Source organism: Pongo abelii, chromosome 1, assembly GCF_028885655.2.
Source record: "Pongo abelii isolate AG06213 chromosome 1, NHGRI_mPonAbe1-v2.0_pri, whole genome shotgun sequence".
Taxonomy (NCBI): Eukaryota; Metazoa; Chordata; class Mammalia; order Primates; family Hominidae; genus Pongo; species Pongo abelii.
The window spans coordinates 200195252-200217565 of NC_071985.2; the positions used below are offsets into that span (position 1 = coordinate 200195252).

The 22314-nt window shown below is 47.8% G+C and overlaps 1 protein-coding gene and 1 long non-coding RNA gene across 10 annotated transcripts in view; one reads left to right on the forward strand and one right to left on the reverse strand.

Moving 5' to 3' along the window:
• Positions 1-22314, forward strand: part of PHC2 (polyhomeotic homolog 2) — a 106607-nt gene that overhangs the window by 63389 nt on the left and 20904 nt on the right. For 8 of the 9 annotated variants that reach the window (XM_054538149.1, XM_002811098.5, XM_054538175.1 and 5 more), the window contains 3 exons: positions 332-644; positions 11718-12133; positions 12405-12570. In XM_054538149.1, coding sequence (XP_054394124.1) covers positions 332-644; positions 11718-12133; positions 12405-12570 — 895 coding nt within the window. Of the gene's footprint in view, positions 1-331; positions 645-11717; positions 12134-12404; positions 12571-17059; positions 17387-22314 lie in introns of those variants that run through there. The other variant, XM_024248692.3, reaches the window with a different exon arrangement.
• LOC129051665 (uncharacterized) lies at positions 590-17014 on the reverse strand. The gene is made up of 3 exons (XR_008516095.1): positions 16530-17014; positions 8662-8820; positions 590-3677 (listed from the first exon to the last, which is right to left on the reverse strand). It is a non-coding gene; the product is annotated as an uncharacterized LOC129051665 (long non-coding RNA).

Genomic DNA, 22314 nt, shown 5'->3' on the forward strand with positions numbered 1-22314 from the left:
TCCAATCCTGAAAGTGTCGGGGAGGAGGGAGGGCAACAGAAGGGACAGAGCCCGGCCTCCCCACCCCTGCCCGCCCAGCTGGGCAAAAGGTCCTTCTCAGAACTCAGCCTCTTCTGCTGCTGGATGCAGTCACAGCGAACCCTCTGGCCCTCTTTAGCAACTCCACATGCTTCTGGTTCCTCTTCTAGCCCCTAACACATTCTCTCTCTCTGATTTGACAACCTCCTGTTCTATTCAGCCATTCCTGGATCCATCCCTCTCTCCCTCTTAGTTGTATACTGGCATTGCTCCTGCCACATTCTCTGGACTCCCACAGACCCCTCTTTTCCAGGTACAGAACTTGACCCTCCGAACACAGCAGACGCCAGCGGCAGCAGCCTCGGGCCCTACCCCCACTCAGCCTGTCCTGCCCAGCTTGGCCCTGAAACCCACGCCAGGCGGTAGCCAGCCTCTGCCTACCCCAGCACAGAGCAGAAATACTGCTCAGGCTTCCCCCGCAGGTGCCAAGCCTGGCATAGCTGACAGTGTGATGGAGCCACTCAAGAAAGGAGATGGCAACAGCAGTGTGCCAGGAAGCATGGAGGGCCGGGCTGGGCTCAGCCGGACGGTTCCTGCTGTGGCTGCCCACCCCCTCATTGCACCAGGTAAGGTCTTCAGGAAGCAGGAATCCTTTCCCAGAAAACTCAGGGCCGTGAGTCAGGAGGAGACTTTCAGACTTTCCTTTTTCCCGTGGATTTGCAAAGATACCAGCCATGGGTCTCTCTCTCCTCCCTCCCCATCTCGAAGTGTCCATCAGTTCCTGGCTCTGTGCCATGCTTCTGGTCTAACTTTATGCAGGGCAGCCATGTTGGTTGGAATAAAGGAGTCCTTCTGCACAGTAGGCACAGCGATGAATCGGGGTACACAGCCACAGCTCTGGAGCTGTGGGCACAACCTGGAGTGGCTGGAGGCAGGCAGTTGAACTATTTTGAAATTCTCCAAGACTCAGCAAAAAGGCCAGGGGCTAGCCAGAAGCATGTAAGAACCAGACAGAGAGATGGGAATGTAGGAAGTTTATTTTTTCTCATCATTCAGCAAGCATTTGTTGATTAGTATTTGCCAATCATGTTGCCAATTCTTGGTGTGCAGAGATAAATGAGACTCAGGTCCTGCCCTCCACAGTGTAGCTGGGGAGACAGATGAGTACAGTGCATATGCCATAATAGATCTAAGCTCTGAACACTGTCAGAACAGAGGAGCTATCTGGCCTTGAGAAGAGGAGCTAGGAAAGGCTTGCTAGTGAGGGTGACACTTGAGAATAAATCTAGGAGCTTTCTTGTGAGGCAGGTCCGATGAATCCACATGCCCTGCTAGACCCCCTTCCCTGCCTACTAAAACTCTCCCCGTGCTGCCCATTGTAGGCAATCTTTAATGGGAAAATCTGCCAAGAGCCCAAGAAGCCAGGCCTATCAGTCTAGGGAACAAGACCACGCTGTTTTACCATAGAAATAAATAAAGTGGTGAAGCACATGGCTTTGCATTAAAGAGAGAGTCACGCTGATGGCATCCCTGAGACAACCACTAACCTCAGTCCTCTCTCAAACCATTTTACCATCCAATCTAATCTGTGGGTTTTTTTCTTGAGAAAATACATCAAGAATATATCTCAATACATCTTTGTCAAAATAGGATAGGATTTTTTTTTTTCCCTAAAGGAGTGTGCAGTCAAAAGAAGAGAACCAGATATAGAAGCAAATCCATTCCACTTCATAAATTCTATTTTAGGACTAAGTACCAGGCACAGTGTGGACACAGATGGTCAGCTGCCTGCCAGGCAGAATGGGTCAGAGACGCCGTCCCTCAGAGGACATGGCACATGAGCCTTGCGGCACGAGCATGTGACCCGACAGACAGAGTGGGGAAGGTTCCCAGGCAGAGAAAAGCAAAGCAGCGCACATGGCACTGAGTTAGGCGGAAATGGGGTCAAAATCCCTCATTCACCTTCTTGATGCTTCAGAAATCACCCAGGGGCAAAGGGTCAGTCGCTGCATTCCAGCGGTCACCGCTGAGCCAAGAAAGGCGCCTCCCCACAGAGGCCTCACAGCCCTGTGGCTTCAGATGTTTCTCACTGTCTGGCATGGCTTTCTCCAGAAAGTGGCCCAGCCTCTTCCTTTTTTGGAAAAAGAAAGTGAGGCTCAGAAGGGTAGACTGGGGGCTCTTTCAATGCGTTGAAAGCAGCTTAGACTAGAGCTGAGACCCCAGATGAGCACTTCTAGTTTCTCATTCAATCTGCATGCCCTGGAGGACCATCTGCGTCTCAGGCCTTCCTGAGAACCCCCTTCCAGCCCAGGCCGAAATGTAACCTCTCTCTAAATCTAAGCCAGCCCCCCAAGTTCTAACATTGTTCAAAAGAAAGACTAGTTCTTGGGTTCCTCCTAAGGCTGCTAGGCAACTCAGTTCTCAAGAAAACTGGACAGAAACGGGACCAGCACTCACAGGACGTCCGTCGTGTGCTAGATAACGTGCCCTGCATTGTACACATCGCGCTTCTTTAAACCCTGGAAAGATCCCTGTCCGGTAGGTGTCTTTATCCATTTTACAGATGAGCAAACTGAAGCTCAGAGAGGTTCTCCAGGAACTTACCACATCTGTCACGCACTCAAAGTCACCTAAGTAGTAAGTGGCAGGACTGGGGGCCATAGCTGGCTGAGTCAAACCCTGTTCTTCATCTCAAGCCAGATTGTCCCTCTCAGTTCTTACAGTAATCTGGGGCCTCCTCAGCCTTTCCTGTTTCTGACCCAAAGCTGAAAGCATCTGGGGGATCTAAGCCTATTCAGGGTTTGCAGAGTCTGGTGGAGACCCCGTGTAAAGGTAAACACCAGCAGGTGACAGGCTTGAGGCCCAAGGGCCTAAGGCTAACAGTGCCTGGCTAGAATGCAGTAGAGACCAGTGGCTCCACAGAACTTTCTATGGAGCAGCTGTGAGCTGCAGTCCCACAAAGAACCTCTCCCCAGAGACACAAAGCAGTGGGCCTGCATTGTTCCTGCCTCCCACCATCCTGTTCATTCTTCCTCTCTCCCACCCCTTCCTCTCTGTAAGCCCAGAGATTCCGCTCCCCGACTCCCACCTCCCAGATGGAAGGCAGCTGGGGAGTTTTAGTAGGGGAAGGTCCTCTCAGGGCCTCTGGACAAAAAAGACTGAAATCATTCTTAGGACCTAGTGCAGGGCAGCCAGGAGCAGCACCTGTCTTGGGCTACACAGTTCCCTGGGCAGAGGTGACTTCTGGCCTCCTGCCCAGCCAACCCACTGTCAATGAACCAAGGGATCTGAGAGCAGGAGAGAAGAGCGTGCTTGAGCATGCGTGTGTGCGCGCGCGCGTGTGTGTGTGTGTGTGTGGGAGAGAGAAAGCAAGCAAGCGCACACACATTTTTTGTTTGTTATTGGAGCATTTTTTGAGCTGGCTGGCTGGCTGCCCCCAGGGAAAGTAACCAGTGGAGACTTGCAGTGGGGCAGTAGGAGGGGGTATGGCAGAGAGGAATGTGTTCTCCTGGGGGCTGTTTCCTCCCAGAGCAGGCAGACCCTCCAGTCCCAGCTGGGACTGCTCCCACTGACAGCTGTTTGGGGGCAAAGCCCCTCCCCCATGGCAAGCTCCCTGCTGTTCCTGCTCCTGTCACCTTGGCAACCGGCTTCTTTAGGATCTGCAAATAGAAAAGGTCCCTTATGCTGAGAATGGGGTGGGGGAGCAGGTGGGGGAGGGGAATAAGGGGTGGAGAACAGAGCCTAAGAGGTTGGGCTTTGGAGGGGAAGGAGAAGGGCCTGGCTTGCCCTTCTCACTGACATGAGGACTGAGCAACGGAGGGCAGAAGAGAGGCAGGCAGCAGGGGTCCCTTGGGCCTGGCCTTCAGGGAAGCGGAGTCCTAAGGGAGTGGGCCACAGCCCCAGATAGGAGACTTGGTTCTTGGAGTCCTCATTCTAGTGGATAAACTCCAGGCTTTGGGTGCGCACTCAGGCCCAAAGGTGAGGAGAAAGTTGCTGACTGGGAGGGATACGCTGTGATAAACGGGAACTGTCGGGTTGTTGAAAAGCCGGGGCCCTTTCACCCAGTTGGGCCTCCAGATGCCAGGTCTTTGTTCTGCATCCTCAGCCCGCCTCAGGTCTCAGCTGAGGAGCGAGAACTCTGCTGGAAGGCCACACAGCTGCTTTGTTTGAACACAGAGAGCGTTTTGTGCAGCGGGCAGTGATTTCTGTCTGTGATAGGCTGGACAATGGGATGTTGCTGATTCTAGGATTCTTGGGTACCCTATTTCCCTCCCAAAGCAGCCTCCAAACTGCAAGCACACTTTTACTTAGGAAATCCAATAAAAACCAAAGCATACAGGTGGGACTGTCATCTGCTAGAAATCCCCAACGATTTTGATGAAGGTCATTTCGGCTATCCACTGTAGCACCAAATCTAGATGACTAAGAATCTCTTTTTATGTTGGGAGAAAAATCCAGATGATATGGGCTATCAGTGGAGGAGCTTTATATTTTGCTTAACATCTTTGACTGTGTGTACGAGCCTGTGTGCATGTATGTGTGAGAGAGAAAGCAGACTGACACACAAAGGGACTTGGCCTTGGTGGACGTTTCTTCTTTCCCAAAATTCTTCATCCTAGGCTTCTGTTAGACTATTTCCCTGGTTGCTGTGGGCTAATAGTAATAATTACCAGTTAATGAACAGCCATGTTCCACATACTGCACTACATGCTTTACCTACATATCTCACTTAATATTAACAGTGATTATTCCACTTCACGAATGAAAGAGGTATAGCTCAGAGTCACTGTCATCCCCAAACCATTCGTCCCTTTAATTATGTAGTTCAACAGATACTCATTTAGCACCTCTTATGTGCCAAACATTATGCTGAACACTATGGGTGTTAAAGAGATGAAGAAGAGTTTAAATTCTAATGGGAGCTGCAGACATTTGAATTGTGCTTTGAAAAATGAGTAAGTTTTAAGAATGGAACAGGAGGAGGAGTATCTCAGCTGGCACTGGGAAGCACCTAAGCCCAGAGTGGCTGTGTGCACGTGTGACCATCTGTGTGTGTAAGTGGGACCCTCCTTCCTTTTCCCTTGCCTCTGCCATTAGCTGTGGGTCTCCTAAAACTGCCCCTGTGTTTCACTCACAGAGGAGTTTGTCAGTTCATACCTTTCAGACACCCACCATCTGTCTGCCAGTGACTTCCTAATACACATCCATCCCTGTCCTCCTCTCTTCTCCCCATACATTTCAGCTGTCTATAGATAAGACATCACCCCACTGCATACAAGTTTTTTTTAATCTGGAGAATCTGTAAAACAAAAACTCTGCATCTTCCTCTCTGGAAAGGCCCCCTCTACCAGTTTCCTGAGCACTGTCCACAATTGCGAGGTCCTCCTGCACCCCAGACTCACAGAGCTATTCTGACTTCACATTCAGATAACAGGTAGTATTTTTAAAATAGTTACCATTTACTGAGCATCTAATAGGCACTGAGCAAAGGCAGTGAACCTCTTTGTGGTTTAAACAAAATACTCCATTTGATACTAACAACTATGTGGTATGTATCACCATTTACAGAACAGCAAGTCTAGATCCAGAGAGGTTAAGCAATTTATCTAAGATTGCACAGCCTGTTGGTGTCAGAGCCACCAGCGAGGCAGAGCATTACAGTGGGAAAAGCAGTGGGCTTCGGAGTTAACCTGGTTTCAGGCCCCAGTTTCATCACCTATTAGTTTAATGACTGTGATCAAGTTACTTAAGCTCTGTAAACCTCCATTTCCTCATCCGTTAAACAGAGGTGATTATATTTCCTATGGGCTGTAAATGACTGAGATGGCCTGCGCAAGTGACCAGCACAGAGAAAGCCCTCCTTCATTCCCACGCTCCATCACCACCCAGCTTATCGCCAGTTTGTCACCAGGTTCTAATGGGACTTCCTCTTGTTTTGGCTTCCTGCTTTGCTTAAGGCCTGCTGACGGGATGAGGCTTAACTGATCGCCAGGATATCCTACTCACAACTGCTAGAATTATCTCCCTCCGAGACTGTTATTTCCTTCTTGTTTAAAAACCTTCACTGTGGCCAGGCACGGTGGTTCACGCCTGTAATCTCAGCCCTTTGGGAGGCCGAGACAGGCGGATCACTTGAGGTCAGGAGTTTGACACCAGCCTGGCCAACATGGTGAAACCCCATCTCTACTAAAACTACAAAAATTAGCCGGGTATGGTGGCTCATGCCTGTAATCCTAGCTACTTAGGAGGCTGAGGCAGGAGAATTGCTTGAACCGAGGAGGCAGAGGTTGCAGTGAGCGGAGATCATGCCATTGCACTACAGCCTGGGTGTCAAGAGCGAAACTCCATCTCAAAAAAAACAAAAAACAAAAAACAAAAACCTTCACTGTGTCTTTATGTCCTCCTTGATCAGCTGGAATGCCTAGTCTATAGTAAGGGCTCACTCAATATCATGTTAATGACTTCTGACTGACTATCTGACTTCATGGGGGACCTTCAAGACCCTCCCCCCACTGCCCACTGCACCTGACTGCTCGTGGTGTCCTCATGCAGACGCTCTGTTATGGCCAAGCAAATATGCTGTTGTCTCTTCTCTCCCACTCCTACCCCTTTGTGACTTTCTTGGCCTGTCATATGCCCTTTCCCTCCCTGCCTCCTGGTGTAACAATCCCTTTTTGTTGTCTATACCTCCAAGATTGCCTCCAGTATTCTCAACTGCCTGCAACTAATACTCCTAGGCTTGCTGTACTCGCTCGTCCTTACTGACTTGTGTTATTCACTTGGCCATCACCATCTTGTAATATGCAAGGCACCATGCCTCACCTGTCAAATGAAGTCAAGTTCCCCTTCACTTACTGCATTGTACAAGTCACTTGAAAACTACTCTCAGTTCTTGCTTGTAAAATAAAAACACTTGTCAATTGCCTCATGGGCTTCTTGTTAGAAATAAATTAGATTTAAATGATAAAAATTCTTTGAGAAGTTCAAAGCAACATACAGATAACAGGTAGTATTTTAAGAATAGCTACCATTTACTGAGCATCTACTAGATACCAAGTGTTGAGCAAAGGCAGTGAATCTCTTTGTGGTTTAAACAAAATATTCCATTTGATACTAACAACTATGTGGTATGTGTCACCATTTACAGAACAGCAAGTCAAGATACAGAGAGGTTGAGCAATTTATCTAAAATTGCACAGCCTATCAGTGTCAGAGTCAAGATTTAAACCCAGATCTGACTGACTCTAAAACCCATGCCTTTATCCACTTATGCTATCCTGCCATCCTCTGCCAAGGGCAGGGTAGGGGCAGAGATGCAGATAACAGTTTCTTTTATAATGCTCCAAGCTGCTTAGCAAAGAATCCTGTACACGGCAAGTATTTGGTAGTTTTTCCAGAGGGCTGCAGAACAGGCCTAAAAACCTTCAAGCATAATCAGACTATCACAGAGTGCCCCTGCAGCTGGCAACCCAACACCATTTTACAAGTTTCTTACAGGGAAATTTCCCTTAGCTCTACTTCCCCTCTCAAACTCCTCCTGACCCCAAGCCAAGGGAATGCATCATGGAAAATTTGTATGGCTATTGCTTTAGGGTTTTCTAAAAGGAGCTTCCTTGTCTATTCTTGTGTATGCAGAGCACTGACCTCTAGAGCTAACCCTAACCTTAGTTACCTCGTGAAGCCTAATCACATGAGACATCTTTAGGGATAAGCAGCCCCTATAAAGTGCTAGCATAACTTAGACCCAGCCAAAAACTGCCTCCTTTCTGACTCCTCTCTCTTAGACACCTTGACTTTCAACTATATATGATGCCCTGGAGATCCCTGAATTCACCATAGTATTTTATGCCTCTGAGTCTTCCCGAATGCTGTTCCTTTTGTCATCTTCCTAACTCTGAATCATGTTAAACACTTACTTGCTCTGGGAAACCTTCTCTGCTCTCCTTCCAAAGCTGAATCCCCTCTTCCGTGTTCTCAATATTCTGTGCTTATCACCTATCATAATATTTACCAAATTACGCTGAGAGTATCTGTCTTCCGTCTCTTTTACTAAACTGTAATCTCTTCTAGGGACCATGTTTTAGCCAGTACCAACCATAGTACTTGGTGTGTGGTGGGTGCTTAATAAATTGTTTATTGAGTGAATGAAAGTGTATCTTCCCTTAAGGGTAGTGGCTAGTAAAAAGATCTGCCATTCCTTTCCCACAGGCATATTCTCCTTGCCGGTAGACCAGGTAACATCAAACTCTAGTCAATTATAGTGGACTTCTAGGAAAATGAGTGCATAAGTAGTCCTGTAACTATAACTGGTATGCTTGCAGCTCCCATATACTTTGGGGCAAAAGTCCCAGCATTTCTGGGACAGTGAGTCGTTTCCTGCATATTTGAAGCCTTGAGAACAAGTTTTGTAGGATAAACAAGTCCCACCATGTTGTCTGTCATTCATTCATTCATTCATTCAGCAATATTGATTGAGCATCTACTAAATTCAAGATATTTTGGAGGAAACAAATGACTCACATAAATTCTGCCTACTAAAAGAGATAAGTCACTTACTGAAGTAACTCTGAGATAGGTGTAATCCTTACCTCCATTTTAAAGATGATGACACAGAGGTACAGAGAGGTCAAGTAACTCACTCACCCCATGTCACACAGCTGGTAAGCAGCAGAGTTGGAATTCAAATCCAAGCATTTTGACTCAAGAGCTCATACTTGACTTCTGGGCACACTGCTTCTCTGAGGGCAGTGCGAAGCAAAGCGGCCTGAATGTCATCTCAGAGAAAGGGGAAAGTCCTGTCAGCTGTAAAGACCAGAGAATGGTGACTAGAATTTGATTTGTGGCACTCTAGACAGTATGAGAAAAGGCATATACTCTGTACAGGGTACAGTGAACAGTAAAGATTGCTTGGGTCAAAGAAATAATAAAAATTAAAAGGTTGGTTTATGTTGTAAAGAGATCCTGAATGTCTGCCAGGGGCTTTAGACAACCGTAGACAAAGGAGAGTCCCTGGCGGTTTTTAGTGAGAGATCAGATCTGTGCACTAGGAAGATTAGTTTGTACTCTAAGCTGGATTACAGAGAGAAGAAACTGGAATCAGGAAGACCCTTTACTGCAGTACTCGAAACAAAAGGATTTTTTTTGATCTGGGATAATGCTGGAGTTAAATCCTGATCTTTGTTTTTATTAACCTCAAAAAGTTAAGGATGTATTAATATATACCCCAAATACCTTGGGGTCTCTGATCTATAAATTGATTCAAGCCTTATAAGCTTGATTTCCAGCCTTGGTGTAGAGTAGCCTCGTTTGTCCTAAAACAATTGCTTTCAGTTTTCCATGAGCAGCACAGGGTGGGGAGGGAATGGGATAGGAGAGGAAGCACAGGAATAGAAGCCAGGCCAGCAGTCCCCTTTCCCAGTCTTTTGGGAAAACAAATGTGTGTTGTCCCTACCTATACTCTTTATGCTGTATAGATTTAGAACCTTTACCCTCTGTAATCCTTTTTCCTCCTTATTAACCCTAAATTGTAAACTACTTTTCTGTTATAGCCACTGCATCAAATTCTAGGTGTGGAAGAGATTTATGTGATCACCTAGCCCAGACCTCCTCTTTCACAGATTAAACTCTGAAGCCCTGAGAAAGAAGAGTACCTTGTCTCAGGCCGCACAGCCAGCAAGAAGTGGGGCGTGCCATTGATCCTCTTAGCCTCCCTGACCTGGACCATCTCCAGCTCCCATCTCACATGGGCAGCCCCTAAGAATGATTCCACATTCCAGGAGCAGGAATCCATGATTTTGCATTATGGGAGAAAAAGTTTTGGTTGCATTTGCAGTGACATGCCCAACATTTGCAGATCGTTTTGGCTGTGGGGGCCTAACAGAGTCCTGTGTGGCCTCTTCAGTGTCTCCCAGGTGCCTTATCACCAGTCTTCTCAAAAGTGCCTGATTGTTAAATTCTGACCTATTCAATGTGAGATAAGGAGACACGGCTTAGATTGGGGTCAGGGGCAGTTTATAATCACCAAATGCCTGCTGGCATTTCCACAAAGGTTCTGCCATCAACCCAAACCCAACACACTTCCCTCAACATTACACTGGTGTCCAAGTTTCCCAAACCCGTCATTCAGTATCATCCATACTAAACCCCTCTGGGCCATCCATAGTCCCTCTCTCTCTGACTACGACAGTCAGTCACCAAGGACCATTTTGCTTTTCCTTTGTAACACATCTTATTTCTGTCCTTTCCATTCCTATTGGAATTCTGCTTGGAATTTCATGTTGGGCTGGGATGAGACCATTCAAAACTTGCAATGTGAACAGACAAAATTCAAGAAGGAAGGCACCTCCCCTAACTCAGTTTGAAACCTGCTTACTTTGCACCTGTTGCATCACAGGATCCGTTTAAAATGTGAGCTCAGGACCCAGAATTCACCTTTATCCTTACTGGCATGAGGCTTTAGTTGTAAAAATCCATTTGCGGGCCTCCAGCTGTGGCCTGCCATGCATTTGGCTAGCTCTCCAGCCGTGGAAGTCTCTGTGGAGGGCAATTTTTAAACAGGACAGATTCAGCTGAGCTGCTTCATCCTAGGCTGGCCTGGCACTAGCCAGAGAGTGATCTGTGCAAAGACAATCTCTGAGCTGAATTTCCTGAATCCCTACTCTAAACAAGGCATGAGCTAGACACTGAAGGGATACTAAAAAATATAAGAATTTTCACCTCAAAGAGTCAGCCTGCTTAAAATAGAAGAGGGAAAAGCTAGCATAGCAACACATGGCAAAAAATAAATTCCTGTCAGGCACTGTTAGGTTCTGGAGAAAGAGATACCCGAAGTTTCTGACTGCAAGGAGTTCATGATCTGGAAGATAGATAAGAAACAATTACAACTCACCTTAATAAGCATTATTATGATAGAGGTAGACCCTGGATACTTTGAGAACCTAAACCAGACTGATATAATAGTTATAACTAGAAATGATTGAATATGACCATGTGCCAGGCACTGTGCTGTGCACATTAAGTCATTTTTCTGTCATTTTCTTCTCATTTCATCCTTTTAGCAACTTCTGTACAGAAACTATATTTTCAATTTTTAGATTGCGAAGCTGAGGCCCAGAGAGTAGTTATTCCCAGGTCACTTGGTATATAACAGAGGGAACCAGTAATCCAGCCCTGGTCTGTCTGATGCCAGGATCCAAGAACTACCGTTGTCTACTGGCTCTTCCTGGAGAAGGCCTTGCCTGAGCAGAGCCAGAGGCTGGATGAGGACTAGCCACACAGAGCTGGGTTGGGTGGTGGAGAGGTTGTAGCTGTTGCAGGCACAGAGAACAGCAGGTGAAGGGCACGGAGGAGAGCGAGAGCATGTCACACTTAGAATCCAGTATTTCTCTGAACTGCCAGAATGGCCAAAGGGCGTCACAGGGGAGGTGAGTTTTGAGTTTTGAGGAGTTGAGCTTTGGGGATGAGGGACAGCTCAAAGAGCCCAGTGTTCCTCCAGCAAAGGAGGAAAGCAGGAATAGAGTGAATGTGTTAGGCCATGGCAATGAGCAGGCCAGGCTCAGGGTGAAAAATGAAAGGGATGAAAACAAGAGACATTGAATTTGGGAAGCCATTTTTATTTGGATGCGGGAGGGGCAGAGTTGGAAGACACAGCAGAAGAGAAGGTCAAGCCATGCTCTGTAACCTGGCCTTTCCCCTTTCAGCCTATGCTCAGCTGCAGCCACACCAGCTCCTCCCACAGCCATCCTCAAAGCACCTGCAGCCCCAATTTGTGATCCAGCAGCAGCCACAGCCACAACAGCAGCAGCCGCTGCCCCAGCAGTCACGGCCTGTGCTCCAAGCTGAGCCCCACCCCCAGCTCGCCTCAGTCTCTCCAAGCGTGGCCCTCCAGCCCAGCTCAGAGGCCCATGCCATGCCACTAGGCCCAGTTACACCCGCCCTGCCACTCCAGTGTCCCACCGCCAACCTGCACAAGCCTGGCAGCAGTCAGCAGTGTCACCCTCCCACACCTGATGCTGGGCCTCAGAATGGACATCCCGAGGGCGTGCCCCACACCCCTCAACGCAGGTTCCAGCACACTTCAGCCGTCATCTTACAACTGCAGCCTGCTTCACCAGTGGTGAGTAAGCCAGCCCCAAGGTCCAGGGAGCACATGGGGCGGCCACAGCTCGGACGACCCCACAGCCCCGTCAAGAGGTGCTTCTGGGTAGGCTGACGGGTGAAGTCATCTTTGGGGATTCCAAGAAGGAAGAGAGGGCTTTCCCCAATTTGAGGATGACTGAATCTTAAGGTCCTTACCCGCTTCCCAAGCTCCATGGAAACCAGGGAAATATCCAAGAATGCAAAGGCTATTTCTGAGAGGCCGCCCTCTCTGTCCTGTCGTTTGACAGCCCCAGCAGTGTGTCCCTGATGACTGGAAAGAAGTGGCACCAGGGGAGAAAAGTGTGCCTGAGACGCGGTCTGGCCCATCACCACATCAGCAGGCTATTGTCACTGCCATGCCTGGTGGCCTGCCTGTACCCACGAGCCCTAACATCCAGCCGTCCCCAGCTCACGGTATGAAGCACAGCGGGGCCCTGGGGGAGGGGAGGAAGTTGGCCTTTCTTGCCATGCCCTGGCACATTTCACTTGGGCATCTGGAATGGGAGGGTAAACTATTACAAGCAAGGAAGCTGGGGGGTTGGAAACAGAGGAGGGATGTGAAAAGATGAACCAGGGATAAAGTAAGGGAGACACAGAAGATATTAGAGCAAGAGGGTGGAGAAAGAAGAGGTGAAAGTTCTAGAGCCAGACACTGGGGCCTGCCTGCATGTCACTGGTGTCAGATGTATCCACATAGACATATGCCAAGTGGAGAGTGGAGGCAGGTGGCCAGTTGTCACAGTTCTCTGCTTCCTTTGGTATGAAAGGGGGTTCTTGATATTGGAAATATGGCAAAACGGCTACCACATCTCAAAAATAAGGGAAATGCCAGGGGGAGGCAGAAGGGGACTCAAATGAGTTCAGCTCACAGGAAGCATCTCTGAGGAAACTGCTCAGCTCTGGGATCCTCATCTGTCTATCTGTGCGGGCTCAATTACAAGTGGACTTCTCCCCGCCTGGGGTTCAGGAGACTCTGCTGGGTCCCTTCACCCGGATGGGAGAGGCACAGCAGTACCTCCGCCTTCTGCAAAGATCTATTTGCTTCCCTTCCCCTCTCTGCCAGTTTGCACAGCACTGTTGGCCCAGATCTCAGTGACATTCTGAGCCATGGACCACCTGCAACTCAGGGAGGCAGTTCCAGTCATTGTGCTGTGTTTGCTGAGGGGGTAGGGGGCAGGGAACAGCCAAGAGAAAAAGAGTTTAGAAATTGATGGAGAAATAAGAAAAAAATACCTTAGCACAAGGCAGGGCAAAAAGAGTACAAAGGTTCTATAGGGAACAGAAGCAGGATCAAGGAAGAGAATATGGAGAAAGGACAGCAGGAAAATTAAAGGATGGGAAGGAGGTCATCCCTTCTCTCTTTGCACACTTGCAGATGAGAAGGGGTTTTGAACAGCAGTCCATTCCACTGTAGATTTGCTCTGATTATCAGAAAGTTGCTTTTCAAATGAAGTCAAAACCTGCTCTCTTGGAATTTGCCAGCATTGGTCATGATTCTGTCTTGTGAATTGTAAGAGTCCATCTTATACAGTGTTTGTAGACAGTTGTCGGACTGTCTCTTGCCTCTCCCCCCATTAAAAAAGAGAAAATCTGCAGGCTAAACATCTGAGACTTTTTTTCATTTTTTACCTATGACAGATCAAGACCTCCATTCTCACCATTCTGGTCAGGCTTGTCTATCTACATTCTACCTTTTCGTTAATTTTCCTAATGTTTGGTCCCCAAAATTAAGCACATTAATTCCAAATATAAACAGCTACTAGTCTTTAGAAGCCTGTTTCAGGGGCAGGGCTGTTCCCTAGATCCATGTTTTATGGTAGGGAGGAACCAAAATTTGTTGAACACTTAGTATATGCTGAGTACTGTTCCAAGTCCTTTACTCACTCACGACAGCCCTAGGACATAAGTAGAATCACCCCCATTATTCAGAGGCAGAAACAAAGGCTGAGGGGCTCCAGGTCCCACGGCTCTGAAACGGCAGCGCCATGACTCTGACTCCTACAGTAGTCACTCCCTCACCTTCCTTCCTCAGGATGGTGCACGAATGGCCCCCGTGAACTCTCCGACCCTATAGGAATGACACTTTTGTTCACAGAGCACTGTCACCTGAATTCCAGAGAGCTGGGTTTCATTTTTGTTTCTGAGGTTTCGTCTTACCTGGAACTGCTGTCATGCCAGCTCTCCCTAGTCTCAAACTTGTATAATTTATAGTTTGAACCAAAATATAATTGCTTACGTCTGTTAAGTGTTATCTTGTAAATTTAGCCCATAGTTCCAGCCTAGCAAGAAAACAGTAATGATTAATAGTTAATATTTATTGAGCCTTCTCTGCTAGACTACACATATTTCCTCATTTAATCCTGACAATAACTCTCTGAGGTAGCAACTTTTATCATCTTCATTTTAAAGGTAAGACCACTGAGGCATAGAAAAAAACAAGTGGTGGGGCAGGAATCTTTTCTATCTGAATTCTGCTATTCATTATACTAACGCCTCTGCTTAACTTTGCCACCTGTAAATTATATAGCATGTTTTATTTGCCTTTTACCAATTTGCTAATAGAAGTATCATATGGGACCCCACTGAGTATTCATGCCCTGTCTCTGCAACAGTGGTAATCAACATTTTTTGCTCAAGTGTTTGTAATCCAGAAACCCCTAAATGAACTGACATTTGCCTGTCTTTCTCCTCCATAAAGCTCTCAAAATTTTCTTTCTGAAATCTAATCATGGTGATATACAAGTAAGCATCCTCCTCTTGAGGTCCTATCTCAAGAGAGAAGTAAGCTTTACACAGTTTTGGAAACAACTGTCAACCACCCAAGACTTAAATATCCATTCTGTGTATGTCTTTTTTTTTTTTCTTTTTTTGAGATGCATTCTTACTGTGTCGCCCAGGCTGGAGTGCAGTGGTGTGATCTCGGCTCACTGCAACCTCCGCCTCCCGGGTTCAAGTGACTCTCCTGCCTCAGCCTCCCGAGTAGCTGGGATTACAGGTGCACACCACCATGCCCAGCTAATTTTTGTACTTTTAGTAGAGACAGGGTTTCGCCATGTTAGCCAGGCTGGTCTCGAACTCCTGACCTCAGGTGATCTGCCCGCCTCGGCCTCCCAAGTGCTGGGATTACAGGTGTGAGCCACTGCGCCCGGCCCATTCTGTGTATGTGTGAATGCCTGCTCTGTGCAAAGCACTGTGGGAAGGGAGGTAGCACACTGAGAAACACAGTCTGTACCCCACCTCAAGAGCTGAAGGTCTACTTGGAACGATGAAAAATGCACAGGAAAAAAATTACAATAGAAAGTAAAATGCGATAAATGCCATAGATGGATTTGAGGTAAGTCATTTAAAAGCTACAAAACAGGAAAAGTTACTGTCAACTAGAGATGTTCAGGATAGATTTCAGGGAGGATGAGGCATTGTTCTAGAGCAGAGGTTGACAAACTACAGCCCAATGGCCAAAACCATCACATTGCCAGTGTTCGTACAGCTCGCAAGCTAATAATGATTTCTACATTTTAAATTTTTTTTAAAAAAATCAAAAGAATTCTATTTCATGATACATGAAAATTATCTGAAATTCCAATTCTAGTGCCCATAAATAAAGTTCTATTGGAACACAACCACACTCCTTCACGTACATATTGTCTGTGGTTGCTTTCCTGCGGCAACAGCAGAGATGAGTTGTTGCGACAGACCGTGTGACCTACAAAGTCTGAAATATTTACTCTCTGGTCCCTGGCAGAAAAAGTTTGCCAACTGCTGTTCTTGAGTCTGGACCTTGAAGGATAGGTAGGACCTGGACATGCAAAGTTGAGGAAAGAGCATTCCAGGAAGAACTGGTGGAACCTAAGAGAGGGAGGCAGGAGAGTGTGGGCATGTTAGGGAACAGGAGTTGAGGATACAATCCTGTGTTACCCTAGTTTATGAAACAAAATATAAGTGTAAGAAATGCAGAGGCAGAGGAGAAGGAAATATGAATATTAATGAAAACGGGGGTTGAAAATTTGAAAAATAGAGGAGAAAGGGAGCTAAGTAAATATTCGGGGAATGTAAAATAACTGTAAACAAAGAAGATGGGATGAGGCCTGAGAGTGGAAAGGGGTGGGGGGAGAAGAAAGGCAGGCAACGAATATGAATACTAAGGAAGGCAAGAAAATGGGGCCCTGTTGGGAACAGAGGGAAGTCAAGAATGGAGAGAAGTCCCTGGCGTGTGTCCAGCACCTTCCTGCGCCTCGCGCTCCTGAGGGTGGGGACTGTGTCACGCTGCACCTCTCTGTACCCCCGCAGCCCCTCGCGCGCGTGCTGAATGAGTATGCTTCGCCACGACAGCGCAGGTTCACCCGGTGCGCTTGGAGAAGATAACCAACACTTACGGGACTCTGACCGTGTGCCAGGCACGGCGGGCCGCCTGAACCCACTTCCTCAATCAGCCTCAACCGCGAGCCCGAGGCCGCTCACGAAGGTGTGACCGGGGCACTCGGGCAATGACTTCCCTCTGATCTTCAGTTCCCAGTGGGAAGGAGAATGACTTGTAGGGTCGTTGTGAACAATTTAAGTGGGGGACAGCGCGAGCAGGGTTTGGCACGAACTGAGCTCTCGGTGACTGGTGGTCGTTAGTCTTCTGACTGCCCCCCAGGCCCCTCAGGGAGTGAACGGTCCAAGGCGGGAGTCGCGGGCCGCCCCGCCAAGGAGCACTTGCACCGGGTATCAGGGCAGCCTCCTCGTGGCGTGGCGCCCGCCTCCCTAAGCTGAGCCCCGGGCGTCCCTAACCCGCCTTCCGGAGGGCGCGAGGCGGGGCTCGACGCACAAAGGAAGCGCGCGGCCCGTGTCCGCCCCGCCCCTCCTGCGGCCCCGCCCCGCCCGCCCCGCCCCGCGCCCTCGCCCCGCCCCCGGCGGAGGCGGCCGCGGGAGCCGTCCCAGACGCGCCGCATTGTCTCCGCGGCGGCTGCAGCCCTCGAGCGCCCGCCGCGCGCGCGCGCGCAACCCCGGCCGCCGCCCGCGCTCCCGCCCCGGCCTCGCGCCCCCGTCCCGGCCTCGCGCCCCGGCCGCCCTTTGTTGACGCCGGCCAGGCCGGTGCGGTCGGATGCGCCGCGGCAGCCCCGGGCCCCGGCTCGGAGGCTCCCGGCGGAGAGGAGGCGGCCCGCCCGGGCCCGGGACCCCGCGCGAGTCGGCGCCCGGCCGAGGGGCTGCGTAGGCCCCAACCGGCCAGGCCCAGCCGGGCCCTGGACAGGTCAGTGCCGGGGCGGGGGAGGGGTTCTCGCCAGTAGGGAGGCCGGGGGCCGCGCTCGCCGCACTGGAAGTCGGGCACCGCCCTTGGTGCCCCTAACGACCCGGGCCTACGGCGGCTGCCAGGCCGTGCCAGTCGCGGCTCTCGCTCGCTCGGCGCCTGGGAGGTGCCCCGCTCCCCTGCCTCGCTCGCCTGGGGACCCTGCGCGCCCGTCGCCCCTGGAAGCCCTGTGTCACCTCGGCGCGCCGCAGCTTCCGCGTCCCCAGGCCCCACACACCCCACCCCAGCCCCAACCTAGGACCGGCCTCCCCGCCGCTGCGACTTCCCTGGGACTGACGGTGCGTTCGGGGGCGAGACTGCTGGCATCTGCCGTACTTTATTGGTGGTGGACTCCCTATCTTGGAGGCGCCTGCGGCTTCGCTGGAGAGTTTTGTTTTTAATCTAGTTCAGTCTCACGAGGTTTTTAATTGGATGGAAAGGGACAAGCTGTTCTGTGTCTGTCTTCTCTTCCATTTTTAGAAGAGCGTTTTCTCTCCTTCATATGCCAAATGAAGGTAGACTATATTTGTTGCTTCTTTACATTGAAATCGGGATTTGTGAGATTCTGTATTTAAACTGAAGTCCACAGACAGGGAAATAATTGGCCCAAGGTCAGGTTGCAAACCAGTGGTGACGCTACCATCTGAACTAAGCCCTGGGCCCCGTGTCGGATACCAGTCAGTGCCCTGCTACGGCCCACCCCCACCGGCCCACCCACCCGTCTTTCATAACCTGAACTGATCTCACCCACATACTTTCGGTTCTGAACAACTTTCCTTTCCTTCCTACTCCATACCTACGATATGTACCTTCATGTGCTGTGTACGGAACACACTCTTTTCATCTTTTTCTTCCCTTACAAATCAATGACAGCTTTCCCCTCGGATATCTCCCGTGTTTGATCCTTAATCCCCTCCCATTAGCATATTGGGCCCAGAGGATCCCTTGCAAAGCAAAATAAGCTACCTACCTAAATCCATCATATGTCCCTGATTTTTCTAGGACAGCCCCAATTTAAACTATTCCATCCCATTGTCTATCAGCCTGAGTATCTCCATTTTTGGTTTAAAAAATAATGTCACTTTGTACCACAGCCTACTGACCTGGCCTTTTCCAGCCATTTGGCTCTGGAGCATAACTGGGTAATCCAATTATCATTCACCTGGGATTTTTCTTCCCCGCCTGAGTCAACTCAAATGTTGGAACTGCCAGGATTTCTAGGTCAGCATGAACATTACAGGCTAATGAGGCAAGGAAATTCCTTCTTGCTCTTGTATTTCTTCCCACCTCCCCCACCCGCCCATCTTTTATTCTGGTACAGGGCAACAGACCTGTGGCAGACCCTATTGATTAGGGTTTAGGTTTAGGTCACAAGGGATGTAGGACTTCCCATCGTTTTGACTTTAGAACAGAAATAAAGTACCTGACTGTGTTGGTTATCGGGCAAGAGGCTGTCTTGAACCTTAAGATAACCAGCACAGCTAAGTAGTTCTGGTTTCATTCAGTTAGATTTAACTTACTTTTATTTGGCTCCCATTTTAGGTAAAGTACTGCCCTAGGCACTGGGGAATTTAAAAGTGATTTTAACAAATAGCTCCCAACATCTGGATCTACATTTGGGAGTATTCACACTTTCTAACCAGTTGATAAACTGTGTTTTCCACTGGTGATTTCTCTGCACCTAAGTTCCAGCCCCTGCAAGGCGGGAACTGGGGCCTCTGGCTTGGCTCACTCACAAGGGCGGGCTTGTTTCGCAGAAGGTCGGGCAGATGGGGAGTGGTGCTCTTTTGGCACCTGCCCTTTCCAGGCACTCTTCATCACATGAGCTCTGCTTCTTAGCCCACCCAAGATCTGTTTCCAGGCTCGTTCATGCACACAGGGAAGAACAGACATCTTTTTCCTCCAGCCTGAATCTTGAAAAAGGGGGTAGTTTCTTAGTCCTTTCTGTTGTACTTGAGTCGGTTTCTCAGTTGTCCAACTATGTTTTCTCTCCTGTGTTCACCCCCTTCTTTTTTCCCCCAAACTGTTCTTTACTGACACGTGGCACAGAGGTGCTTAATGAATGTTGGTGTTTCATCATGTCCCCACCTCCTGGCCCTTTCCACTCTCTCCCAGGTCCTGGGTTAATTTTTAATTTACCTTTGTCAAGCTCACGCCGTATATATTATTTACTCTTCCCTTTAAGTAAAGAGGACCTCCAGCCCCTTTTCCTTCTGTCACAGTCATCATTATCCTGGCTGTGGGTCTCATCATCTCATCAGCCATTGTTTCTGCATTCTCTGCCTCCTTCAGGGAAGGAGAGCCTCTTAGGAAGGCACTGTGCTGCTTCCCCCGACATACCTCCTCTGTCATTGACTTTCTAGTCTAAGAGGACTGACCCTGAGATTTCTCTTCCTGCCACCAAGCCCTTCCCTCAGCTATGACCCTGTGCCTGTTCCTTGCTCTGGCTCAGCCCCAGAATCCACTCTTTTTCAGACCACATCCTTTTTCCTGTGTTACTCATTTCCTGTCTCAGATACTTTGGATCCCTTGGTTCTGATCTTTCAGGGGGAGAGGGCATGTTAAGAGGAGTAAGTAGATGGATGATCTTACACAATTGAACTCTTCTTACCTCTGGCTTTGTATGCTCTTACATAGGCTGTCCCCTCCCTACATTTTCTTATTTCTCCCTACATTTCCTATTTCTTATTCTTATTTCTTATATAAACACAGAACATGATTATTGTCTCAGAATTAGGAACCCCTACTGGTGTGCTCGTAGGTGTCTTTTTGTCTACTTTTCTCTATTGTGAATGTGTAAAGGGGATGACCTCACTGCCTTAGACTCTTCCCCTAAGTCTCTGTCCTCCCTTAGGCTGTGGACCTCAGGCCAGGCGTTCGGTAACCATTTGCCAAATAAAGTTCCCCCACCTCCTCACTTTCATCCAGCATGGATCAGCAAGCCAAAATAAAGTTTAAAAAACCTAGAGAATAGGTTGGTGGCTCCAGTTCCTGTAATGCTGCTCATCATTAGTACGGTATTTACCAAGAGTTTTTCCCTCTTCTTGAGTCAGTCTAAATTTATATTAAACTTCTCCCAGCTGTTCAATATTTAATCTCCAGACAGGTTTAGTTCCAGCCATAGAAGGATTCTCTTCTGAAAGGATACCTACTGGAGACGAGAGTAGGGAAATGAGAATGGGGAGTCTTCATAATTGATAGTTTCTCTTTTATTCCCTTTGTTTTGTGCCATTTTGCTACTGAAAGATGATCACGATGATGACTTTCTGTGGACAGGAGGAATCTCACAAAAGTGGGTGTAGAGAGAGGCTTTTGTGTACCCCTCAGGAGACTGTCCTGGAGTGAGGTGTCCCTCTGAGCCTGCCCACCCTCCCCACCTCCCCCCAGTCCCCAGCCCTATGGGAAAGCAGGGTGAGAACTGACTGCGTTACGCAGTCTACTCTAATGGGGACTTCATACCAATGACAGAAATGGCTCTCTCTTTGGGGACTTAACACCTTGTTTCATGGAACCCAGAACTGAACTACCCCTCAATATGGGAGTCTGAACACACAGATTTATGCTTTAAATGTTTTTAGGGCATGGTTTAAACTATGAGTCACCAGTTAAAACCCTTTTTGAATATGTTTTCTGTTTAAAAAAAAGTTGCCTATTTAAGATAACTACTTATTCACAACTCAAACAGAGGTAGGCTTCACTTGAAGCATTGACTTATTTAAAATTTTTCATTTGAATTACTAGCGACATCAGAACACTGATTTGATATTTCTAAAGATATTCAGAGGCAAACCATCTTTAATTCTGCTTTATGATGTGGATATTTTGGGAATTGTTAGGAAAATAATCAACCATTTGCATATCTAAGACATAATTATTACAAATTCTGGATTTTTCCCCATCAGTAACAAAAGTCCAGTATAAATGACATGGTCGAGAAATGGGCTATTTTATCATAGTCAAGAATTATACAATTTAGAATTACTAGTTTTTGAAGATAAAGTATGCTAAGGAACACAGCATATAATTTAAGTCATAAACTGTTGCTCTGAGATTCATTGTAAGACCATGTAGACCAGCATAGAAAACTTCAAGGTTTTTTTGTTTCCTTCTCCTTCCAAATTATTTTTATAGTTAGTGAAAAAGGATATGCTTTCCTATTCTTCCAGTTTCCAAATGATATTTAGGTAAGTCCAAAAGAAGAGAACATTCTTTCTACATCTGGTAAAGACATGACTGCTGTTAAACACAGATTGCCAGTGCTCTGAGATGAATCCAGATGTTGAAGAGAGCCCCAGTTTGCTATTATGACTTTCTTTAAAACATAAGCAAATGTCTGTTTTTTTCAGATGATTGTCTTCTTAGCAGTGAAATTTATTATCATTTGTATTAAGAAGAGATGACTGTTAGATGCCATGCCATAACCAACTCTTCTCCAGTAGATCAGGAGGACCAGGCCTGATACTGAATATTGGAACTGTTGGCAAGAAAATGAAAGTTCGTGACTGTTTGAGTTATTTTTAAAACTCTAGTTGCATGGCTGTTATGTCTCAAATACTATATAATTATCCCTAGTTACTGGTATCTTTAGCATATTTGAAACCATCCATGTGTGGCCTAAAGCCACACAGCTATATTAAGACATTTTTGAACAATCAAAGCAAATGACACTTTAGATTAAAACAAAACTAATATGAAACAACTACTTTAAAAAAAAAAATTGGGACCAGGCACGGTGGCTCATGCCTGGGGGGCCAAGGCAGGAGGATCACTTGAGCGCAGGAATTCGAGACCAGCCTGAGCAATATAACAAGACCTCGCCTCTACAGATAATTAAAAAAAAAAAAAATTACCTGGGCATAGTGGCACACACCTGTGGTCTCAGTTGCTCAGGA